We start from the raw sequence: 25,948 nt of genomic DNA, 5'->3' as shown, positions 1-25,948 counted from the left end.
TTCCCGTCCCGGTGAACTCGAGCGAAGGGACATTTACAAACAAATACCGCGTGTAACTCCGAGTAGACCCGACCCGAGTCGTCCGAGGAAACGTAATCGCGCGGTGACTTTCGGGGCACTCGGTAGATGCGTCGGCGACGCGACGCGCCGCGCCGGTAGCAACTAAACAGCTGACTGTTCTAAAACCGCGCTCAAACAAGCAAACCCCGAGGGGGGCTCGCGAAAACAGCCGCGGATCAATGCGCGACGGTGCGAGAGAGACGTTTTTGTATATGCATGCGGCTGCTCGGACTAGGCTCCGTGCTCCGTGGGATTAATTAACTCGCGGGCGGATTTAGAGAGACAAAAGTCGGCGCCGGGCGCGCTCGCTCCGCCCGCGAAGCGAAGTTGAGAGAGAGCGTAAAACGGAGCACGCGCGCGCGCGCGCGCGGAGATCGCAAATCGCAAGATCGGCGAGCGAGAATGTCCGAGGCGACCACGGTGCTACTGAAGAAGCGAGAGCGGACGCAGAACTGGATCCCCGAGGAGAAGAGCGCCCTGTTCGCCCTGATCAAGCACCACGTGAGCGCGATCGAGAACAAGAAGATCGACGCGGGCGCGTCCGCGACGAAGTCCATCGCCTGGCAGCAGATCTACTGCGCGTTCCGCGGCCGATTCTCCGCCGATCGGGACATCGCTAGGATCCGGGAGCAGTGGCGGCGGATGAAGGCGCAGGCGAGGATGGAGATGTACACGTACGCCGAAAAGGTGAGCGTTGCAATCGCGTAAAACGCGGGATTGGAAAGGTTGCTTTTTTAAAAATAACTATAATAATAGCTACTGTTGCTCATTACTGATTAAAAAAATAATAATAATAAAAAAAAAAAAAAAAAAAAAAAACGTTCCCGTTATCGTTACTAATTTTGAAAAGTAACTCGTTATCACACACACACACATTACCGTTACTATTTTCGTTACTTTATTTAATTTAAATGAAAAATTAAATTTAACAAATCCAACCGTACGTTTATTTGTTGAAGATAAGTTGAAGATAAAAAGTTACGATTTTTATTAACTTTTGCTCCATCGTATATCGTCGCGTCGTGGACATCCTCTTTGTTGCGTTAATACGGAACTTCCAACGCTGAATAAGCGCTCTACCGAAGCACTATTTAGAAGTAGTGTATTTTGTGTATATATATATATATATATATATATATATATATATATATATATATATATATATATATATCAATATATATATATATTGAATAAGGGTTTTTTAAATATATATTTGGATAGTCGCTCAACATTTCGATATTTCAAAATTCGGATGTTAAAAATTGTTGCGATTCCTCCATTTTAAATTGAAACGCCTTTGTTTCGCGGTGAAAAGCAAAAAATCATCGTTATCGCTCATTATGGGGGACTTTCTTTCGATCTGATGTTTAATAGATCTTGTAGACCCGGTCTAAATTAACGATTAAAGTAACTGTTCGATTCGTTACCATTACAGTTACTATATTGAAAAAAAATAACCAAATCGTTACTGGAAAAAAGTAACTTGTAACGCGTTACTTCTCAACCTTGTAAAATTTTTCGCCGAGAGAGTAGAAGCTTCCTCTCCTCTAAATTCTCTTTTCCTTCTTTTTCTCATTTCTTCCCCCGCCGCCGTTCGTGCACAGGTGCGAACCCTGGGACCGGAAGTGGCCGCCAAGTCCCGTCCGTCGAATCTGTCGATCGAGGTGTGGCGACTGATGGAGAACGTGCGCAAGAACGATCGCGAGATCGCCGATCGTTCGGACGACAGTAGTCAGGATAACGAGAATTCGACGAGTCGGATGTCGATACACGCGATCTTGGATAAACTCACGTTACCCACGGAAACGTCAGGTTGGGATATACTGATTGACACCGTCGCGGTTTCTTATTTTTCTCCTTTCTTTTTTTTCTCTCTCCCTCGATTTCCCTGATTTCACCGACTTGGAAAAATCGCGCGAAATTATATAGAAATGATTATTTAGGGACGGGGCAGGAGATTAAGATCGAGGTGAACAGCGACACCGAGGACGAGAACAGCCACGGCGAGGTATCGCGAAAAGCGTCGGAGGACGATTTCTCGCACCGGAAGCGTCCCAGGATGACGGCCGGGGATGAGCCCGTAGATCTCGTCGAGCAAAAAAACACTTGCCCCGACAGCGTGTCGACGTCCCGCGTCGATTTTGGTACTCCAAATATTCCGTTTCTTCGCTTACGCGCGCGCGCGCGCGGCAAGATCTTTGTCAGCGGATTGTTTTGTTTTCAAGCGGTGGAGCACGGCGACGCGAGAAACGAGTCGTTCGCCGACTGGAACAGCGGCCTGGCGACCTGCGACAAGGACAAATCGGTGCAGAGGGCGACGTGGATCTTCAAGTCTACCCAGCGCGAGCACGAGATCAAGCTGCGGATGCTGCACATCGAGCTGGAGCGCGCGGAGCTGCAGAAGCAGACCGCCGTCAACGAGCTCAAGACATCCGAGCTCAAGAAGCAGCTGATGCAGGATCAAGTCGACGAGTATTACAGGTCGAGTACCGGACGGCTTTGAGAGATTAACCGATTAAATTAATTAAGTCAACCGAACTGAAGAGATGCTCATAACTGGACATCGGATTTTTTATACGTAGATTGGTGGAAAAGAGCAATTGATAACTAAAATTATGTTATTTATAATATCCAACATACGCTACGTTTACGCGAGCGTTACTTCTGTAGTAACAACTTTCCGTAGTAACGCGCAAACGTAGTAAATATTCATACTGCAACATATGTTAGGTATAAATGTGTTGAGCAGATATAAATAACATAATCTCAGTCATCGATTGTTCTTTTCCACCAATCTGCATATAAAAAATCCGATGTCTCCTCACAACAAAATTTCTAATTACATAATTTATTATCTTTAATTTCGTATGTTAAATGACAAAGAGCTAACGACTCTAGCCACGTTAACATAATAGTGTTCTAAATAAAGTTCTAAGTCTAAATAAAGTTCTAAAAAAAAACATTTTAAAGACGTCACAAAAACGTTTAACAAGATAACATAATTTTTGGACGTCTTTTAAAAGCTTCCGCTAGCTGGGAATGCTGGGATCGTTTGATCAAGTTAATTAGAATTTAGTTGAAGTCGCTCTGAGAAGGTAACCCCGAAACCGCGTTTAAATTTATGGAGGCTCACGATACGAGCGCCACGATGCCGCTGATCGCCACTGAGTTTTGCGTTCTAAGAATAGTGTTTCGTTCATGACTCGTATATCGCTTGGCAGCTCATCCCTGTCGGCTCGCCAAGTCCTTGCTAACCTTCTGATACCGAGTATTTCGTGATTGGAAAAATGCAACGAGCAATTACGACGTTTTCGCGGAATGTTTCTGCATTAAGGTATCAGAAAAGCTCCGCAGCTTCAATGTCGAGCGATTTTTCGATCGTGCCTGTCCTCGATTCGTGCTTCCTACCTACCCGGCATTTTTTCCACTGCAAACATAGATCCTGATATATCGTTTTTTTTCGCGGTAATATACCGATGTCTTCTGCTTTTCGTACTTAAAAGTATATCTTATCTTCTCGCTATTATAAATAGAGTCATATCTTCGCAGTGCCGTTACACATTTCTGACATCACCCCGAGTAGATGCCGTATCAAAATTATGTAACGGTTGGGTTGAGAGCAGACATAACCTTTGAATAATATTTTTTTTTATTTCTAAAGCTGCGGTCCACTTGACGCTACAAATGCTCTTCGAAGCATTCCTTTTCTCTTTTCTTTCGATGAAGAAAGAAGGAGAAGAAGAACGCTCCGAAGCATTCGTAGCGTCAAGTGGACCGCAGCCTAAGCAGAGCTTCCCGCGGCTACAAGTACTTATTTTATTTGAAACGTACTTTGTTACAGTCACGTGAGGATGGCTGGAGAACGCGGTTCGGGTGCTGGCAAGGGAGGAGGTAGCGGCGGTGCTATTCGTGACGCTGGTGGTTCTTTTGGAAAAATGGAAGCTGCCCACGAAGACCAATACTTCTACAACATGGTTGGTATATATTTTCCGTTAATCACATTTCACGTTAACCATTTCGTTTGTTCGTTACACGAATCTGAAATGTGATTTCAGCAAAAGCAACAGATACAAAAGATGCGAGAGAGCCTGCACGACGAGATCTCATTCCACGAGGAACAGATTAAACGTCATCAGGAGGCTATAAATCGCCACAAAAAACGAATTTCAGATATGGAAGAGAAAGAATAAACGGAATAAATTATATTACCGTGATACTCTCGATTTCCGCGGCTATACTACTATATTGATTTTGACTCAAAGAAAATAGATCGAAAATAGTAGAACTAATAGAGTATCGCCAGTCTTCTTATGTATAAAAAAAACTGTTACGTATTAAATACAATGCTCTTAATATATACGCATATATGTTACTTAAGCATTGAATGGTATTTCCTTGAATATCATATGGATCGTTTATTTTGGGGCGAGACGATATCTTTGTACTTAAAACGTTTGGAAGACACTCACGCTTGGAAATAAAACGTGTTTTTCATTGTTGCTTAACCTTGGTTTAGACTGTTTTAAGACGTTGAGTCATTTCGAGACGCGTTAATTCTGCAGATGCGAGTTTGTTTCGTCCGTTTCGCGTAACCTCGGCAAACATATTTTCCGTTTAACAAACGGTCAAAATTGCGTACACGAGATATCCATTTTGCGTTAAATTGTTTTTATTTCGCGACCGCAATGCTGCGACGTGTTCTCGAGGAAGCGCGTAAATATACGCCTAGGTATTTAATTAGAAATACATTTAATTCGCTGACAATATTTCCACCGTGATTTCCACGCTTCGGGGCTTACGTAATTTTTTTTAAACCGATGTAAAAAGAGACTCTTCTTTCAGCTTTAGACATTTTAACGGAAGGAAGAAGCACGATTCGAAGACGGATCAGGCGTCGCTCGGCGATGTTGCGTGTGAAACGGAATATTATTACAAGCAGGTGATGCAAACATTTTTCGCAATAAGTTTTAGAGTCGAACGGTAGCCACGACGTAAGGCATTACGGACAATCAGGATAGGAAATTGCTGAAAGTTGTCAAGGAGAAAACGCAAGACGAGGTAAAACACATGCGGAGAGAAGTGCAGATCATGCGGAACAAGATCGAGGAATATAATCGCGGCATTAGTGAGAATCTGAGATTTCTGAGAGGCCTGGAGAGAGATTTGTCCGCCGGCGACAAGAAGACCTAGGGAATCGCGTTCTCGTTTTTAAGAATCGCAATCTTGTGAGACCGATTTGGAATAAACGATTCACATCTTTTCCGTCAGTTTGATGAAATTTGGCCGATTGCATCGATCACACGATTGCTTTATACATTTAAACGGCCTCTACCTTGGTGAAAAAATCTCTCATATTTTTTCAGAAATTTTGTAAGAATTGTACGAGGATTTTCGGATTTCAGTATCCGTGTGTGTGACATTTTTTGATAAATTACACAGATTTTATGCATATTTATTTAGATTTTTACAAAGACTGGCCCTAAAAGTCTGAAGTAGGTATTTTATTATTATTTTGTCTGAGTTTTTCTGAAAAACGTTCAAATTCGTATAAAAAATCAGAAAACGTCCGAGCATTCTGAGAAAATCTGAAAATTTTTACAAAAATTCTTGAGACATTTTTTCACCAGGGTAAGAGTGACAATTTCTTGCGTAATTTTATCGATCGCTTAACGTTCGCATTAATTTTGATATCCATTTCATTTTATCCGTGCAATATCGCGCTAGTGAGAGTACGATATACACACATAAGAAAATGGAATATAGTAAAATTTTTATTTAAACTTGGAAAAAATGAAATATATATCGGTCGACGACGAAACGATCGGCGTTATTTGTTATTTAAAGACGGCCGGAAACCTTTGGATCTTATTGTACATATGTATTTCTTATTTCTTACTCTGCAAATATCTTTCGTGTCATATGGTACATGAAATCATAATTAGAATTCCATCTTGAATTCTATCGCGAATCACAGATCATTTCAAATGGGTTTAATACAGTATTTAATGCGATCTATTATTATCCAGATATTTCATAGATATGTAGGTACATCGTATCCAATAACAGCGTACGCAATAATCTTTATTTAATAAATTAAGCTATGCTTCCTCCGTTGATCTGAAAATTTTTATAGGAATTTCGAGACATTTTTCCATCAAAGGTATCAGGTTGCGTCGTTAGGACATTTATTCAATTACTCTCGGATTTATTTAGATTTATCGATTCCTCGATAACCGCGAGACTCTATTCCGGAGTGTCGTCGGCGCGTTCGTAATTGCCGCCGAGGACCGAGTTGGCGCCACGCGCGACGGGGCGACAGATGACGCCGCGCGCAGGCGCGGCGCGGCGAGGCAGCAGGCAGCATGGCGGCCAGTCGGGTCGGTCTGGTCGACGGTAGCGGGCGATCGTCGCGCCGCCCAGTGTCTCGCGGTTCATCGATCAGTGTGGTGCGTGTCCGCGCGTTGTTGTGCTCCGGGAGAGATCTTTTTTTTCCTTCCCCTCTCTCCCTCGGAGCGGTCGGTCCCGAGACCCGACGACGACCGACGTTTATCGCGGGTACGTCCTTTGCTCTTGTCGCCTTACCGCGAGTTCCACGTTCCCCCTTCGCCCCGTGAATTCGTGCGCGTGCATACGGGACGGGCGCCGGGGCGAGCGGGGCCCATCGGGAACACGGGACGGAAAGATGCGGCTAAGGATACGCTGGATACTTCTGATCGGCACGTCCGTGATCCTCGCGGGATGCGATGCCGCTACCGAGGTAAGTTTCACACCGTTTCGCATCCATTTATACCATCCGCCTGGACAATCCCGAACGGTCCTCGACACGCGACCGCGTTGCGACACGAGGGGCGGTGAGAGGGAGGGGGGGGGCGTCTCGCGAGCCGCGGCTGCCGCGCGACGGAATCTCTCTATCGCGGCGTAGCGCGACGCTTCTTTTTCTTTTTACGCGCGCGACGTCGCGCGAGGAGGCAAAAGCGCGCCTCTGCCTTTCCCTCCGGAGCGGTTAAGCGTTACGCCGCTATCGAGGCATTCTCGCATTCTTGGCGTCTCGTCGGAGCCAGTGGTTTTCAAATCGAGGCCCCCTGAAGTGCGCCGCTTTCGCGTATACAGTAGGGTCGGCTCGCCGTTTTCTCTCTCTCTTTCTCTCCGCGCAAACTTTTGTTCCGGTAATAAGTAAACGTTCGCGCCGGCGGAGTGGCGCTAAAGATCGAGTTTATCCCTCTTCGATAACGTCGTAATGAGGGCTTCCGCGTTGTTGGCTTTGTTAATAGAAACTTGGGGAAAGAATCGGAATCAAGTTGGACGCGCGCGCAATCTTGGGCGATTCGCTAACGAGGACGAACGGGATTTTGGAAATTCAACGTTTAGCCGCGCGCGATCTCCGAACGCCAATTATCGTCGGTATCGCGTGTCCCGTGTTTATGTTTTTATCGCCAAAACGTCCGCGGCCTGTACGTTAATTAGTAAACGGGAATTCTATATCGCGGAAAACTCATGCCCGCGCGCGCGCGCTTTTTGCGGAATAATGGCCATTCTAATGATGGTCGCGGTGGTGTGATTCGTCGCCGGCAAAATACGCCAGCAAAATATTTGTAACGTTCCGCGCCGCCGGGGAGTTTTTTTGTGACGTGCGTTGACCAATGGCCGGTATAACAATTTATAAAGGCGGCCCGCGGTATCGATTGAACAAGATATTCGACCAGTTTTATTGTCGCGATGCGTTACTAACGCGACGCGACGCGACGCGACGCTCGCGCGCGCGAAAATGTTTCGTCGAAAATAAAAGCGGAGCACCGCGTTTTAGATTTTATCGTCCGCCGAGTGACGACGAGGGAGAAAGAGATCGCGATCGAAAAGAACAGCTTTGGGCTGATCGCGGAAAGGTCGAGAGGCGTAATTAACAACGCGCTAAATTCCCGCCGAACCTCGCGTTCGCGCAACGATATTCGCCCGACTCGTTCACGGTGCTCGAGAATATTTAGAGCCGCTCGAAAAATTCTCGTATTTCGTATAAGTAACCCGAGATACGAGATTTTTCGCGGCGAGAAGGGTTCGCCTCTTTCTCCCGATCGCTTCGGTCTTAAAAAAATATTGTCTCGCGCGAGAAACGCGCGGAATTCGGCGCGAATATATTCCGGTGGAGAAGCGGGGTTTTCTTCTTCTTACGCGCTTTATCTCTCTCTCGGGCCGTGCCGAGCATAAATCCCGTGCACCGCGCTTACACGTAGCGTAGTTACATTTTACAATTGCCGCGAGGAACTTTAATGCGAGCGGTGGAAGAGGAAAGGAGAGGAGAGGCGAGAGAGACGGGCCGGACCGGGCGTCCCGAAAGGCCGGCTGGTTTTAGCGGCCGATGAAATATCGAGGGTAATAATCTCGCTGTCTTCGCGCGGAAAATGCATACCTCGGTGCCGCGCGTTGCTTAGCCGTGAGAGGAGCTTATAAATATTCTTTCGTATCTCGCCGTCGCCGTTTCCGCAACGGGTTTTTAGGCGAGAAGAATCGTTTCTTAATATAGCGCGAGGCTCGTTTACCGATTCTCTTTCGACGAGTGCTTCATCGAGTTACCCGAAAATTGAAACTCCGTTGTACTCTTCTTTTGCCCCGTGTAATTATTTTAAGATAATTTGACGCATTTATACACTTCCATCATCGAATGCTACAATGTCTCCGCGAAGTTCTCTGTATTTGTTTTCCGTGAATTGTCGGCTCGCGAATAAATCGCCGTGTGTGTGCGTGCGCGCGCGCGCGCGCGTTAAATTGCTTCCCGGACTTCCAAACAAAGGAATGTCAATAGGTTCGTTCCGCGAATCTCCGTTTCTCGTTATCGGAGAATGGATATACGAATATCAGACGTCGTACGGTAAATAAAGACCCTCGCTCGACGATGAGACCCCGGCGCGGTTTTGAAACAACGCGACGAGTCTCCGCAGTCAGCCGACGGTAGATTTAATTTCGCGCGTATTATTCCGGGGAAAAAAGTCGGAAGCTGCGCGCGCGCGCGAGCTTGAAAAACCATCTTGAGGATCTCGCTTTTCTCGCCGGAATAAGCGCCGATACGGCACGACGACGTTCCACGAGAACGACGGACATTAATGGCCTTTTACGGCGACGCCTGACCCGTCCGTCGTTAGATCGTGTCTCGCGGCTACTATATACGTGTACTGGTCCGAGTCACGTAGCACGTGCGCCGCCAGTGCTGGATATGTGTGGGTATGAGGAGAACGAGGGCATATATGTCTTTCGATACGACGGTGTCAACCGGCGCGCGGCGTACGCACGCCCGGTGTAAGTGTTGGCGCGGTGTTCGCTCCATCGCGCCTTTCCTCCGTCGTGTATACGAGTCGATAATTGATAGACGGCAGGGAACAACGGTGTCGCGTCGTCGTCATCATCGGCTTCGCTCTCCACTTTCTCTCTTTCTCTTTCTCTCTCTCTCTCTCTCTCTCTCTCTCTCTCTCTCTCTCTCTCTCTGTGAGTGAGGAAGAAATTAAGTTTGATTAATATCGCAACGCGGTATCGGGACAGTTTTGTCGGGGAAAATTGCGGGCAATTGAGCGTCAAGTGGATTTTCGCGGTATCGATGACACGTGGCACGGTCGCGTGGGCGTCTCGTTAATTATTCATTCCGCTGGTATCGTAGAATACCGGGCGATTAATGTAGAACTTCGCTAGATGCCTATTCATTTCGCTCCAGGGCAACTCCCAAACGACGCTCCGCACGGTCCAAACTTGCTCCGTTTGCCGATGCGGGTAAATCGAGACGGATTCTATTTACCTTGGCGAGCCGCATTGTTCCCGCCTTCGGTTACGGTATAAATTTTACGTAATTACGTTAATGCGCTTCGAGAGACGACACCGTTGCCCGATGCGCTACGCGACGAGAGAAGTGGTGAACACATATTTGTTTTTCAACTAATATGTATAATTATATTAAAACGTCTACGTTGAAATTTGCTCGCTTTCTCAAATATCGTTGGGGAAACTTTTTTTTACCTTTGCCATTATCGCGTAGCGCCATTTCGTCAAGTTTCCAGAGTGGTTTAATTAATATTTGAACGTTATGTCTTCTACGTGTATATCTCTCTCCCTTCCTTCCTCCGAGTATCCGCGTAGTTTGCGAGACAAGTCGTTGGAGGAGGATGTCGCCTTATTTGGTCCGTTCTCGAGTACGTGAGGAGGAGTCTTAATTCGTGCAACTTCTCGACGACGAATCCTGAATTTCGCGTAGAAGAATCGATGGCCTTGCCCAACGATGCATAAAGTTGAGTTATTCGTGGATATACACGTGTGTTTTTTAACTCCTTGACCGTTGACAACGGAAATATCCGCAAAAAGTAGCCAGTAGTGTTCATAACGGAAAATCGGCGCATCCGAGAAAAGATACCAACGGAGCAATTAGAACAGGCCCAATATCTTTATGTTTTTTGGATTGCTAAATTCAAATTTGAAATGAAAACTGCGAATTTTAAAATTTTGTTGGATTTAACATGGCGGACCAAAAATGCAAAAAATTATTCGATTTGCATAAAAATTTATATTTAAAAGTTTTTGAAATCGCTGATTTCAAATTTGAAATAAAAATTCAAGAAATTAAAATTGAAAATTTAATATAACGAGCAAAAAGTTCAAAATATGATTTAATTGCGTAACAAGTTTTAAAGCCGCTGATTCCGTTTTTAAAATTGAAGATTATTAATTTATATGACGGATTTAATATGACGGCAAAAAATTTACAATATTGCTTGGTTTATATAAAAATTAATTTATAAGAATTTTTAGAAATATTTTTACCGTTTAAAAATTTGCAATTTTGACCTAAGATTTAGATTCAGCGACTCAAAAAACTTTTAGAAAGCACCTTTTTATAATTTTACTAATTTTACTGATTCTTTCGTCAATAAGATTTTTGGCCCACAAGCATTTTTTCGTCTAACAGCCGAGAGGTCGATGTATTGCAAAATAGCGTTTTAAAAGGAAGGAGGAAATTGGAACGCACGTACCTATATTAATGGAAAGCATGCTGGTATCTATATAATTACACCTCGCAAGCTTTTAGAAACGATTGAATTGTGTGTTTTATCAAAACCGAGGAAGATAACCGTTTTCCTTTATAATATTTATCGCGCGATCTTTGAGGTTCCGCGTATACGACAAGGTAGTTATTAAATGATTTTCGCCGCGCTTAACGATACGTTGGTTGGAAATAGGATCGAGCGAGTGGGTCGGGCTTTGTATCTCAAATAATCGCGGGGCTCGCGGCGGCACGCGACTAACGGGGAAAAGAGAAGCATCGAGAGGAAGGACGAGGAGGAGGAGGAGGGGGAGAAAATATCGGGGTCAGGCGGTAATTTTCGTATGAGATTTAAGTATTTTACGAGCACCACTCGTTAAAACGCCCCCGAGCAAAGCTCTCGAGAAATCTGCGTTTTTCTCCCCATCGCGGCATCGGTCTATATTTCATACAAGTTCCCCGTGAATATGCATTCTAATAAGCATTCGCGTAATAGTTTCTCTTTATGGATTTTCTTGAACGCGATGTGCACCTTGAATTTAACTATCGGTCGGACGGTCGGTCGGTCTTGTTCAATATTTCCATTATATTTCGGCTCGTGTGGATAGCATCGCAATTCGCGAGCACGTACACATGAATAAACGAAGATAATAAAAAGTAAATGGACGGTAAAGCAGCTTCTCTCAATAACGGGACATCGAACGAGAGAGTCCGTACGATACGTGGAGAGGAGGGAGGATAAACCTTCGGGATCCTTTCTACATTTTCGTTACGGTGCATCCCATCGCGCTTCGCCTCACTTCGGGTCTCCGCGTCTCGTCGACTTTCTTTGAGGACAAACTCGCTATAACGATACCGTGTTTCTCTCGTGCGCGCACGCGATTGTAAAAAATAATTTTTATATATTGCGTGCGCGTTTCTCCACCTTGGAAACGGTACGCCCCGTCCGAGCGTCGAAACCACCGATGAAGGCGAGCCACGTCAAAGGCCAGTTTAGGTAAAGGATCCGTTATCGGATAGTTACTTAGGAATTAATGTAACCGAAGTGCGCGCCGCTACGTACGCAACGCATACGTGTGACGAGTGCGGCGATCGAACGATGTAATTGCAACGATGAAAATTTACATTATACGAGTACGTAGATGTAAAAGCTAAATTATACTTCGTATAATAATTTAATGACATAATAATTAGCAATTACGAAGTTAATTGAAACCGCCTCATCCTTTTTCCCTATTTTATGCAAAACGAATTATTGAATAATGATGATGAGACTGCGTTTCATATTATATATATTTCTGTACGCACGTGTACATAATATACTGTTTATAGTTTGTCGATGGTATCTGTGCATTTTTTATGCGGTATTCAATAGACGTATCCCGGCGGTTTTAATGTATTTCTAGCGTATAATTTGAGAAGCCATTTAAAGCTTCGGAGACAGCTTTCGCGACAAAAGGCCTTAGGTTCATTGTCCTCCTCCGAGGACGAGTCATTTTCTTCGTGAACCTCACTCCGTTCTTGCCGTCATACTTTAATCTGCGGTTTCTGAAAGCTCCTTCTGCTTTCGGTTGAGGTCGGACTTTCGTGGATCTCGCTCTCGTTTCTTACACACACAGATATAAGGATTGCCACAGTCCACGTCGCTTGGATTCGCAGTCTAAAAGTCGCCGGTAGTACCGGGGAACCCTTCTACAATCCACCCTCTCCCTATCTCGGAAAGGGTGGCAGGGTGGCGCGCGCGAGCGTCTCGTGGAAATTGGCTCGTTACTCTTCAGTTTTCGCAGGCTTTCGAGCTCCTCGAGGGCCCCAAAAAAACTTTCATCCATCTTGCTCACGCTGTCGCACGGGCGACAAGCTTCCTTCCTGTATGCTTTTTCAGCTTTTTTTTTTGCGAGTTTTCGAGCTTTCCACAACGCGCGCGCATTCCTTACCTTCCGAGCTTGCAATTTCTCTTGGCGACGGGATGACGTTCGAGGGGCTACAACCCGTATTATAAAGAATCTTACCTTAAGCAAAGTACATCCATACTAAATTTTCTCTCTCTCTCTCTCTCTCTCTCTCTCACTCTCACGGAAAAGAGGCTTCTAATAATACCTATCTGTGATTCAGTCGCAGGATCATTTTTACGCTGATTACGCTTGAGTTTTACGCTCGGCTACGACTCGTGTTTCGATAAAGCGGTCATCCAAAAGAATTTATCCCAATTTTGCTTGCAGAATTCCGAATGCGATACCACGATGGCGAATAAAACAATCGCGCCGCTTTGATTTTAAATAATTTGCCCGAAACTAATGCAACGTGTGCCCAGACGACGCGCTTAATGCATATTTATGCGACAGATCCGGCGGGCGTTGCGTTTTGCATATCGCCGGGCATCATCCTGTTCCTTCATCCGTTTATTGAGTCTGGTACATCAAGGGGCGGCTTTAAGCGTTCTTTGAGGGATGTCAAGATGCGAAATAATGAAACGGCCAACGTTAAGATGGATTAGAAAACGCCGTTCGACTTTCCTTCCCTGCGCCTATCTTTCATTTTCTTCACGCTGCTCTTCTTTCCATGTCAGAATTGTCAGGAAATGAAAAATTGGATCGCATCGATAATAACTGGCGCATAATCATTTTGATACAACTATTATTATACGAGATTATTAATACAACTACTCTACATTCGTCTTTGTACATGGAAATCTTAAAACTTTATGCACTCGATACTTGTTCCGTGCATCGAGCTTCTTTTAAATAGTTCTTGCAGTTATATGTACTTATTCTCATTCAAATGTCTCACAACAGTCCTTTGGCAGATTAGCGGATTTCCTTGTTACGCTTCTCTTCTCCGTCGATTTCTAAATCCGACTGATAAAATTGGAGGATATATCGATACCGTCGTATCGCAGTCGACAGAATGTTTCAAGCATTTTCTATCGCGAATTCCCGGCTCTTCCTTTTTTCCCATCTCATTTTTTTCTCTTATTTCGTGCACGTATCTCGTCGGTTGCCAACTCAGGAATATACCTTGGAGTTTATATAGCTCTAATACACCGAGGGAATTCCTCGTTATACTGCAGCGACTCGTTGTCGGTACTGGTATTATTATATCGGCAATACGTCCGATTCGCGGAGAGCTTTTCTCTCGCTCGTTCAATTTCAATTCGGTTTAGCTTCTCTCTGTCTCTCTTTCATTCTCTTTTTCATCTACTTCCTCTACTTTCGTACTTTCGTTTCTTCCTTCCCGTACCGCGACAGTCTGCCGCGCGGCACGACCGACAATTACTCGTATCTCTCCTTATGAAATCTAACCGCCTACGACCTTCCACTTCTATAGATAAGAATAACTCGCTTCGGTGCACCGAGATTCTTCGAATTTTCTCGAGCGGAACAAAAACGGAGGAAGTGATTTTCGATCGCTTGGCGTAACGCCGAGACAAGTATGTTTCGGTATCATTTTATTTCGCTAAATGTTTCGTGGGGGAAGAACCAAGATACACGTTCGTATATATACGTGCAAAATTGTGTTGCCAGGCGAGTTTTCTCGTTCCGAGAACACGACGATAGCTTATTTGTTCTTTGTAACTAAACTTTTATTTTACAACCGATTAGATTACATGTTTGTCGTTATGGGGATAAGATATCACGCGTTCATGCATGCATGTAAATATATTTATCTTGCACGCCGAAACGGACGGAATTTTTCTTCGCGCCGTCTCTGAAACTTGGTGAAATAATCTCGACGTTACGATCTCGGGTTTTTCTTCAAAGTGGATGGCTACTTGCTTTAAGAGGACGGTTCCGGGATACGCAAATATGCTTACTAGACAACCGGGCGAAACTTGTTGTTGAGTTCGCATTGTTATATTCCGTGCAATTTAAATAAGAATTGAAAACTGAACTGCCGAAGTGCGCTCTTTCGCCAACTTCGCCATTGTAACGTAATTGCGAAATGCTGCCGGACAAGCAGTCGCGTTGTCGCCGTAAACTTTTCTTCTTCAACAGAGAACGCTCTCTCTCCTTTGTCCAGCCAGCGGATCGTCCATAAGATAGTTTTAAATTACTTTGGATCTCGGCAAACGCGCAGTAGTCAAATCTTAATTGGTTTTATGTCGGTCGCGTAACAAAATCGTTTTCTGTATAGACTTATTTCATCGCGATCGCATATACGATCCACATTATACATATGTAGGCCGAAGACTCTATGCATTTCTCTCGACGAGCTATTCAACGAACTATTGTTAGAAGAACGTTTGACGGTTTCGAGAAAACGAGGCTAATCGCCTTTCTCTTGGACGCGCTCCATCCCGCAGCGAGCGCAGCTTGGAACGTCCGATATAAGTCTCGTCTCGAGAGTTGAACATCCATGTTTGGTCCAGTCTACCTACCTCTATCCCTCTCTGCGAGCACTGGTGCACCCACTCGCGCCCACGCGTGGAAAGTCGTCGCGTCGCGTTGCGTAAACGCGTTACGTGCGTTTAACGCGCGCATACGTGTACAACGGGCGAGCACGTTGGTGACCCTCGGAAAGAGAATCGAGACAGCCAGCGCGCACTTACCAACGGTATCGTACTCCAGGCTCTTTGGAAGCTACAGACGCCCGAATAATTAACGTTACGGCATATGCGACGAGCACGAGTTGCACCCGCGCGAATGCTCGCGATTGCAAATTAAAGTAACGTCGTTTTCCTGTGAAATTTCGTTCGGCAGGAAAGCTCCATTTTCTCCATTTTATTTTACGGCCCTTTTTTACTTGACACTATAACTATAAGTCACGTTAAATCGATGCGGCTAATAATAATCTATGCGCGACCTCGCTGTGACGCGAATTCATTAAAGTTGATGTAATGCACGCGATGACTAACTGTGGATGACTGTGCCTTAACGACTAACAAATAAGTGAACTGTGATCACTGTGATCATCATCGAGCTATGCACTCATTCATCTTGTGGTTTCCACACGGTGATTTCACGAATTCCTTTGTCGCATTACGGAGTAAAGCGTTTATAAATTTGCTACTCGTATACAATGACGTTATTTGTATTTTACGATATATTTAAACGCGACGGTTATATTTTGAACGCGATGCGAGTCTACCGGAAGAGATCCGGTGGGTCGATACGTGGGTGAATCTTGTCGCTTCAACGGCCACACCTTGCCTAACAATAAGTTGGACACGCGAGAGAGAAGAGCTCCACGCGTTAATTAAATTAAATGCATTTAGATGATTGAAGACACAGGCCGTTTTTTATTACGCGGATGTATGTACATGTGCGCTAAAATTTAAATTTTGCGGCGAGAGTCAGGCGCTCTAAAATATTTTGTTTCTAACGAAAAGAAAGCGCGCGTAGCGTCCGCGTCGCGGAGGATGCCGGGGCTGCACCCTCGGCGCGATTTTAAGCGCGCGCAATATGTTTTGACGAGAGATTAACGAGACTGTCTCCCGCACATTCCTGCCGCCGCGCCGCACATATAGGGAAGGCTCGTTACACGAATACTCTCTCCGGCTTCCTCCATTTCTCTCGTCATCCCGTCGTCGCGCTTCCTCTCCTCCCATTTCTCTCTTTAACTTTTGCCCGCTCCTCCATATTCCATTCCGGAGTTTCCGTTCCTCTACAACCTTTCCCCTTTGTCACGTACACCCACGGATATAATTAATTTCAGTGTATCTCTGGAGGAGCGCGGGGAGGACGGGCGGGTGAGTTAGGATGCGTATTGTTCCTCGACTCTTTTATCCTTTGTGCCCTTTGACAAAGATCCTCGAATCAAGGACTCTAGAACCGTAAGGCGAAATGAGTGTACGAGTCAAGCGGACCATATCGCAGTCACAGTCTCGTACCCGATTATCGCTCGCGCCGCTTACCATGCGGAATTGCGTTTTATTGAATCGCTCCTTCTCTCTCTCCTTCCGGCGTGCAATTCTTACGTCCTTTCTTGCGCGAGTTCCGCGATGTTTATGCAGTTACCGGCGCCCTACGCGCGACAAACTCTCGATGAAGTCGCCGAGAACTGTCTCGTAATGTCGTTTGCCAACGCGAACTTACGGCGCGGCGTCGTGAGCGTTTCTTCTGATTCCGTCGTTTAATGCAGCCGACACCCACCTCGCTTCGCTACGCTTTGTCAAACCCTCGTGAAAAAAAAAAAATGGTAATGGCCCGAGGCGTAAACGCAAAATAGTCCGAGACACTTGCGAACGGAATCGCTTAACGCGGTCGTGGTAGTGGCAGGCTTAATGAATTATGCCGTTATACGCGATGTCGTATAGTTATCTGCCGGTGTCTCACGTAATATCGCGCTTTATTTTATTCCACGGTTCGTCAGTCTGCACGAGTGCTTTTCCCGGTACTTGAACGATACCCCTCTCCTCCTTACCCTCCGTCACACTTTCTCCACTTCGCCCTGATGTGTATGTTTTATTATTACCCGAGGCTATTATGCGAGACGAATTTTCGAGACGGCGTCGCGGATTTAAAGCGAAGCGTGTACGTATGAATTTTCCACCAAACTACCGAGATCCCAGTTCTTTTAGACGTATGCACGGCCTCCTGATTTGTGCAAGGATCTTACCATGATCTTACGTATGTAAAACTCGTGCTTACGAGAGGATATGTGTCGAGGTTCTTACTCGAATTCGTTCAAACTCTGCGAGGATATTTAATACGAGATCTTCGTACTTCGTACACGCCAGACTCTCGTGATCTAAACTCTAAACGGTCGATCCACATTCGCCTTAGAGCCGATAAACCCTTCTCCGTCTCTCCTGTTCCGTCTCGGTTGATTTTTTTTTCCAGCGCTGAATTTAATGATTTGAATACAGTCGGTCGTATAACAGACCACTAATTCAGCATGCACCGACTGATCGGCACAACGGTCTCGTTCAGACGCAGTGTTGACCTTCGCGAAGCTAGCTGAGAAACTAATACCTTTTTTTTCTGAGAGAGAGAGAGAGAACGAGCTTGTGCGGTAGCTTGCGCGGAAACGTGTCCTGCATTAATGATGCATTTTGCATTTTATGATTTGTGGAAGAAGATAATGCTCGACTGGCTCGCGAACATAATTTCCAACGCGAAAAAACAAGCGTTTTTTCTTCTTCCGACGTCTTAAAAATCGTTTTTTGATCAATTTAAGATCATTTAAAGTCCCATTAGCAGAATCGCATTATTGTGAGAACATTGGTATTCTATCGGCGTGAGAAATTATTTATGTCTCCCAATCCGATAATAACGTAACGCGAAATAATATCGGTCGAGTGCCGGATACTATGAATGAAATATTCTTGCAAATAGGATAACCCGAGTGGAATGAATCGGGTGTGGATCGAAACGTATTTTTCGTGTATATCCACGAGCGAGAGAGGACTCAATTTTTTGATATCGATATTTGCATAACCAACCCAATACACATCTTGTTGATCAATCGCGCGGAAAAGCGCTTCGCTCTCCTCTCGTTCACCCGCGGGAGAACTCGCAATTATGTAATGGTCCACGTCAAGTACCATCGATAATGGATGGAATTCAGCGATTGTCGGGAAATCAGATCGTCGAACGTGATTGAGCATTCGAGAAGAACCGCGCCCGGCTGTCGCCCATTAATTTATCGAACGTAAAGGCACCTAACTTACGACGCGATGGTCGAAATTGTAAGAAGACAGCGATTTGAGTGTACAGTCGTGCACTAACGATCTCGCGACTTCGTCGGCAAATTCGAGAAATTCACGAGTGTGTCGCTTTCGAAAAGTAAGCCAACGTTTTCCGTTAAGTAACAATTAAACAAAACGCTAAGGTTCCGAGCGACTTGGAAACTTTGGCGCACGAATCCGTATTTTGCACTCGCTTTGCTTCTTCGTTTCTCGCCAGAAGAGGATAATTAGGCGAAACGACGAGGAGGAAACGGCGAATGAGGGAGCAGGACGAGCGTAAGACAAAATCGCTTCGCACATATATTTTAACTTCAAAGAACGCGCGACACGGCGAAGGTAACTGCGAAGATACAACAAGGCGGAAACTAGGTGTACAGACTCCGGGACTCGGTGGAATATCGCCGCGCAAATATTGTCGGAAAAGTCGAAAAATCGGAAATGGAACGAGCAATGCCGGATTTGTGAAAACGTGCTCCGGTGCTCTCGCGAACTTCGGGAAAGGATTACGTGAAAAATGCATGACGTCACAATCGTTTTCGCGATGCGGACGGGACCGGTCGCTTTACTCCTTTGGGAGCCGCGGCGCGTTCTTTTTCCCCAACCCGATTTCCGCTTCACCGATCCGTGCGATAATTATCAGAGGGACGAGGGAATGCGCGGCGACGAAGGGAGGTCGAAAGGTAAGGGGGGCGGAAAATGAATTCGTATGCGTGGTAAGGGCGTACGCCGGCGCCACCGCCGCCGCCGTCGTCGCCGAAGAGATATTGATAGAGCCGGTGCAGTTATTGGGAAAACGTGCCTCTCAATATTGCAGTCTATAATTGAACGCCATTGCCACGTCAACGGAAATAGAATAGAAATTGCTATGGAAATGGCTGCGCCGCGCCGTGCCGCGCCGGCTCGTCCTTCTTCGATTAATTGTGCAATTTTTATAATAATGTTAGAGGCGCAATGCGTCCGCTATATATATGCGGCGAAACTTTAAAAGGCCATTTTTCAGTGCCGCCGTAAGAAGGTTTCGCGACCTTGTAAGATTTTAAAGCGATCTTTAGGTATGTTCTCTCTCTTTTTTGTTGTTGTTTTTTAACTTCTTATCTACGTCCATATTTCATATCGATTTCTCTTTTTATGTTTTAGGTAAGTCACTATTTTACGTGGAAGGGAAATCAAATTTTCTTCATGGCATATCCGAGCAAAAAACGTGAGTAGCGGTTATTTACCTTCCGTCTGTATACGTTTTTTTGCACCCTCGCGCCTCGGAGTGTATACGCGGGTCTGTCACATTTGACGCTTATAGTTTTCCTTAATTTAAAGTATTTTAAAAAATCTGAAAAAATTCACAAAGTCTGTCTACATTGTAGTTGACGATTTTATAGTTTATAGTCATTTTGATAATTATCGTTTATTTAATATATTTTCTGGCAGGCTCGTAAGTTTTACCAGATACGAGTAGATATTATTTTGGCTCGGACGCCATAGACCCACGTATACAGACGGAGGGTTAAGAGCAATGTTTGCACTACGCCACTGCCGTAACGGTATTTTACATGCAATTTAAACCGTTGTTTACGAATAAAAATTGCTAACCGGTGGTAAAATTTAACGACAGAACGTTGCGATTCACCCCGAAAATGCATCGCGTCGGCCGACGGCGGTTGATCGGGGAAAATTCGCCGGTCGCGGATGAAAAACTGGCGGCGTCGTAGCCATTGGCTGTAAACAAAACATGGAGATAATTCGTTTCGTCATCCGCGATCCATGCTACCGATATATCACCCATTTTTTACGAAGTGCCATCGATCTGTAATTCTATCGGTGTAACAATGATATTCGTCCACACCGATAGACGCATTTTTTTTTTAAGCACAGGAAAGCCGGCGCGACTAAATGTATCGCGCGGGTGTAACTGAAGTTATAAAACGTTATAACTGAGTTATGTTTAATCCGTTACATCTTTCTCTACGAAACGGGAAATGTATATCTGTATCTTAAGAGGTAAAGGATCGTATCTCCAGTTTTTGTCGAAATATACTTTTCAATATAACAGGAGCTTAAATTGTATAATGGTAAAGCGTCTTATGACTATTATTACTATAGTTTCTAAGATATAACGTTTAGAAAAAGTCATATTGAAAGTTTTAATACCTAAATTTTTAAAGCAGGTACAGCGTGTTGGCAGTTGTATTATTAAATATATATATATATATATGTCAGAGTTAAATTACTTTATTAAAAACTTAATAAAACAAGTTGCTATATACTTATATTTTATATCTAAAAAAATATATCATTTTCCTATTTAAAACTTTAAACCTTGTTTTCTCGAAACGTTCATAAATGGACATACGATCCTTTGTCTCTAAGGTACAGATGGATATATATGAGAATTCTTTCGCGCGTGTCTCTGATGCTTTTAATGCACATTATTTCGTTGGCATGAGTAACGAAATCGCCTTATCCGGCCTTCCTGGCCCCTCTCGCTTTATTTCTCCCTTTCGTCCGCTTTCGGTCGTAAAATTGTTCCGCCAAAGTGGTCCGCGGCAGTTTACCGAACGATCGTAACTGCTTACCTCGGCTCGAGAATTTTCCATCGACGGGGGAGGATGCATAGTGGAAGTACTCGTCCTCTCCGTTCGATACTTTACCGCGAGAGTCCACGCGATTGTCGTTTTTCTCGGTCGAATAGACCAGTCAACCGTCGGGGTCGGGTCCTTCCGTTTCGCTCCAAGATCTCTCGAGAGGAAGGAAAATTCGAAATAAGCGCGAGGGAAAAAACGAGCGCGACCGGAATATGCAGCGTCGAGAAAGGAAAATTTCCGCTTTGCGTTGCGCTCTGCGAGGGGCTTCGCCGACGGAGACTAACGCGCGGAATTGAATTCGTTCTTTTGCGTCCTTCAAGATGAGATTTCGTTCCGTTCTCGACGTTCGAAGAGTTCGAAGGTAAAAGGATCTTTCGGGCGAGCTTTCTCGCTCTATTTTTCTTGCTTAATAGCGGCGCGTCATTCTCGCTGCGATGTTGAATAGTGGATGCATCTTCACTTATCTCGCACTTTAATTCAACATTTAACAAATCTTGCAACCATTCTTACTGGAGGTTTAAGACCGTGGCACATAGACAAATTTAAGCAGTGAAACTTAAAGGCCGTTGCACGTAACAAAGATTCAGCCATAATCGTAAGGCCGTAAGAAAATAAATCACGCACAGTCGATTATTCTTCTTGCGCTCGAAGAATAATCGAGTGTGCGTGATCTATTTTCTTATGGCCTTACGATTATGACTAAAACAAATCAGCCAATCACATAGTCAAGAACTTTAAGGCACGGTCGGTCCTATAAGCAGTAGCGAATCCATACCGTTGGTTTCCTTACCGCTTAAGTTTTACCGCTTAAAGGCCATTGCACGTAACAATGTTTTAGTTGTAATCGTAAGCCCGTATAAGAAAATAGACAATCACAGTCGATTATTTTTCTCACGCTTGAAGAATAATCGAGTGTGATCGGTCTATTTTCTTACGGCCTTACGATTAAAACTAAAACTTTGTTACGTGCAGTGGCTTTAAGTTTTTTTATGTGCCACGGCCTCGTTGCACATTTGAGATAATCGAGTGTCGATAATTTTAATATTGTTTGGTAATGGTAAGATACGCGATTGTTAAAAAGATATATAAAAGAGGGAGAAGAATATGATGGGGGAATCGTGAATGAAACCGGATTGGCAGTGATAATATTCCTTTATCTTTCGGCCGGTGCGACCTATATTAATTCAAGCGACCGGAGTAAACGCCAATATCGAAGAATCTCTTCGTCGGGGTCGGGCGAGGTCGTCGTGAAGACGCGGCAAATCGAATGCGCATTTATATTGCTCGTACATTGCGGAGTTTCCAAGAATTTCCCATTTTGCGGGCGATTTTTAATTGACCTCGCTTGCATTTCACAATACAATTTGTGTCGGCGTTATTTACGCACGAACGCGCGTAGACGTGTTTGTACATGTGTGTGCGGGCGCATGCACAAACGGATATATGAGAGGGCGTAAAGTTTATCTCGGCGCACCCCCCCAAGTTTTTAGCGAAATCAGAAAGTGTCGCCAGCGATTTCGCGAGATTTATACGACTTGCCCTGCGTTTGACGTCGCTTAAGTTATTTTCGATAACAGATTACGGGCAAATTACGAAACGATCCGCAACGATTTATTGGAATAGAATAACGTCGCGTACGTTTCCGCGAAGCAGCAAGTGGAACTTGCGTACATACTTGAATCGTTATTATTAAATCTTGTAGATCGACGACATTGCATTACTATGATGTTGGCGTGGAAATCTTTAAATTATCCGTGTGTACTTGGTGTTACGGACCGCGATAGTCAAGTTGTCGGAGTGCTTTACTTTCAATTTATAACGGGCTTTCCCACGCGGCTGAGACCAGTTTTGCTCGTTCGTTAATCGCGGGGTTCATTTAATTACGACGAAATGTTAAACTTGGACGTAATTAGGAGGGCAGCTGTGCCACTTGCACGGCGACGCTTCTATCCCTGTTTGTTTTCTTTGTTTGGAATATTACACGGTTCGAGTCGCGCTTTATTTACTTTTGGAAAGTCTGCAGAAATATCGTCCCCCTTTTTCTCTGTAGATTTAAAATGGAATTTTTAATCTCTCCGTAGACATTTTTCTATAGAGACAGACGCTTCGGAGTATTTCATAAAAGACGCATTTTTATTTACTTTTGCTTTCTTATAGTGAGTGCCCGGGGGCAACTCGGTTGACGACCTGGTCGCTATTAAAAATGCAGATTTTTAGATTCTCACATCTTATACGTAGGACATCGATTTCCAAGATCTCTAGATACGTATAGAACATTTTAGGTTCCTGGAAAATTAGATCTCTGGGTCTTGGAGCTGTGTTGATCGCTGTCGGTACATCTCTTTTTTAGCGCAATCAGTACGCAAGCGCGCGAAAGCTCGCATTTTGCGGTATCCCGTCGACGGGATATCTGCGATTCTGGGGTAGAAGGCATTCGGCATCACGTATGCGCATGATTGCATTCGATGGCGCAATGTGGTCTGAGGTATTCCGATATTAGAACGGCAATGAATTAATAAAGGGCAATTCGCCCGTTAAATATAAGAGAGACCCAATTTCTTTTCCTTCGAACATCTATTTGCGTTCTCTCAAGATTAATAAGGTGAATTCAATCCGCATCGAGTATGAAGATGTCCTTATTACGTGTTTCGTCAGAGATAGCCGCCAATTAATAGTCGACGCGCGACGTACGATGAGTTATCTGGAATAGTCTGGTCGATATTATCCAGAGAATATGTACCGCTTATTCGTGCCATGTACCGTGCCGAAATCTTCATCTTGCCGCGGGCGATTCTACGATCCTTGGTACAAGTTATTTGTCGGAACACATTGCGCGTGACTGGCGACCGCTATTCGCAGAGTCTCGCCGGCAACCAAGCCGTAGACGTAGACCAAGAGCCGGGCGATTTTCATTTAGACTTCCGGCCTGGGTCCCGGACTCGGCAGGAATTCCGCCGCCGTTGCCCCCGGAATTTATTGTAAACGGAAATATTTTCGAGACGCGACGCGAGGATATTAATTCCCCGTGGGCGCACCGTTAATGCGTTCGTAAATGTGTCCCTCCCGCGTATGCGCCGCAGTTGATTACCAATAACGTTTCGCTGCTAGTTGTATTTTATCTTGCGGTAATTAATATTACGAGTCGACATAATCCACTGCACGCGAAGCAATAAACGATTTCGCGGCGTATATATATATGTGTATGCGTATCATAACAACCGACGGGCAAATTATTTACGAAAACACTTGCGAATCTGGTGCTACGTTCGGCAATAATTTGATATCGACGTGGCGGGTTTAAGGGACAATACGATATACTCTCAGACACGAAATGTTTTAAACATACTAGATGCTTTTAGGAAATTAAATGTCTTTTAAGTAGATATGTGTATACGTATACGTGTACGTGTATATATATGTATATAAAATTTAAAGCGCCGAAGTAATTTGTTCAAGACCATTTTCCGATTTACTTTATGAAATGAGATTTATTTTAGGAAAGTGTGAAAAGAGAGCAAGATAGATCGATTGCATTAGCATCCCGAAGCCCTCGTACACATCTGTGGCTTCCACGCGCTGTGCGGCTGCATATAAGATGCATTTTTCATTACGCTTTCTCGTGGCATTCCGGCTAGTCGAATTCTCTCGCATTCCGCGATTTTCCCCCGCGCGTAAAACGAATTGAAAAGCACAATTCTCCCGCGAGTGGAATTATCCGAAAGGCATTATCGATTTTTGAACATCCCTGAGTCGAGTGAGTGGCGAAAATTTTTACGCGTCTATATTCATATACGCATTCGATATACGAAAACGCCTCGATTGGCGTACGCGCGTACGATACTTTTTTTCCCCCTCTGAAAAATTCAACTCGCACGTCGTATCGGTTTCAAGTATAGGTATATAAAATAATCGTCGTGAGAGTTTGCGACGACGGACGCCAGAATTATTCCCGGTACGAAGATAAAAATTAAAATCTCGCGGAAACGCTCGGCAAAATTGAATAAACGGTCGCGCGAGAATCGCGACGCGTTGAAGAAGAGCACTGCAACTACGGTGGATGACGACGTCGACGACAACTATGACGGGCGACGAGCGACGAGGAGTAAGAGGGGCGATTAATTTTCTTGCTATCTACTCCACTTTTACTCCTCGACCTCCCGGGAGCCTCCTTTTATACCTTTTCCCTTTTTCGTTTACCTACTCTTCCTCGTGCAAACGTCAACTCTCATTCTTTACCGTCCCGCTCTTTAAAACCGCGAAACACATTTGCTCGGAGACCTTCTTGGCCCGACGCCGACGATTACCCGGGAATGCGTCTACGTAACGCGATAACGGATTAAATTCAGTGGGAAAAGCCTGGTAACGATCAAAGTGCGCGTCTCCGAGAAAGTTTATTAATAGCGACGTAAAGAACCGTGAACGTTTGGAGCGTCTGAATATTTATATATTCAGATTTTGTGTTATCCGTGACGTGATTTAAAATACGAGACCAATACCAAGACGAGCGAGTATACATTCCCGACTTATCGTTATCATCGACTTATTTTACAAACATTGTAATTATCGGTCCGGAGCCAGTGATTTCCCCCGGATGATTTCTTTAGAATTTTATCGACAGATCGATCATCGTCTATCGCCGTTAAAAGACAGCGTGTATAGGAGGGTGAG

At 44.7% G+C, this 25,948-nt stretch overlaps 3 protein-coding genes across 3 annotated transcripts in view; all 3 read left to right on the top strand.

Moving 5' to 3' along the window:
* The first annotated feature begins 315 nt into the window (after positions 1–315).
* LOC143895041 (uncharacterized) lies at positions 316–4,419 on the top strand. The gene is made up of 6 exons (XM_077401817.1): positions 316–747; positions 1,665–1,872; positions 2,004–2,204; positions 2,286–2,541; positions 3,902–4,034; positions 4,116–4,419. The coding sequence occupies exons 1-6, from the start codon at positions 463–465 to the stop codon at positions 4,248–4,250; spliced, it is 1,218 nt and encodes a 405-aa protein (XP_077257943.1). The 5' UTR covers positions 316–462; the 3' UTR covers positions 4,251–4,419.
* A 326-nt stretch (positions 4,420–4,745) lies between these two features.
* Positions 4,746–6,233, top strand: LOC143895185 (uncharacterized). The gene is made up of 3 exons (XM_077402151.1): positions 4,746–4,789; positions 4,903–4,999; positions 5,074–6,233. The coding sequence occupies exons 1-3, from the start codon at positions 4,746–4,748 to the stop codon at positions 5,248–5,250; spliced, it is 318 nt and encodes a 105-aa protein (XP_077258277.1). The 3' UTR covers positions 5,251–6,233.
* Positions 6,234–6,469: 236 nt separating this feature from the next.
* Sdc (Syndecan) overlaps positions 6,470–25,948 on the top strand; it is a 68,553-nt gene continuing 49,074 nt past the window's right edge. The window contains exon 1 of the mRNA XM_077401822.1: positions 6,470–6,817. Within this exon, the coding sequence (XP_077257948.1) occupies positions 6,743–6,817 (75 nt within the window). The 5' untranslated portion in view covers positions 6,470–6,742. The remainder of the gene's footprint in view (positions 6,818–25,948) is intronic.

This window comes from Temnothorax americanus, unplaced genomic scaffold (assembly GCF_048541705.1).
Source record: "Temnothorax americanus isolate GAGA-0224 unplaced genomic scaffold, ASM4854170v1 Scaffold15, whole genome shotgun sequence".
NCBI lineage: Eukaryota > Metazoa > Arthropoda > Insecta > Hymenoptera > Formicidae > Temnothorax > Temnothorax americanus.
Note: the sequence above shows the minus strand (reverse complement) of the source record. Positions and strands in the feature narration are given on the sequence as shown.

Excerpts from the sequence above, each read along its gene's own strand:
- LOC143895041 (XM_077401817.1), top strand. The coding sequence starts at position 463 with ATGTCCGAGGCGACCACGGTGCTACTGAAGAAGCGAGAGCGGACGCAG. Across the intron at positions 2,205-2,285 it reads GACGTCCCGCGTCGATTTTG|CGGTGGAGCACGGCGACGCG; the intron begins GTACTCCAAATA and ends TTTGTTTTCAAG. Across the intron at positions 2,542-3,901 it reads CAAGTCGACGAGTATTACAG|TCACGTGAGGATGGCTGGAG; the intron begins GTCGAGTACCGG and ends ACTTTGTTACAG.
- LOC143895185 (XM_077402151.1), top strand. The coding sequence starts at position 4,746 with ATGCTGCGACGTGTTCTCGAGGAAGCGCGTAAATATACGCCTAG. Across the intron at positions 4,790-4,902 it reads GCGCGTAAATATACGCCTAG|CTTTAGACATTTTAACGGAA; the intron begins GTATTTAATTAG and ends CTCTTCTTTCAG. Across the intron at positions 5,000-5,073 it reads CGGAATATTATTACAAGCAG|GATAGGAAATTGCTGAAAGT; the intron begins GTGATGCAAACA and ends ACGGACAATCAG.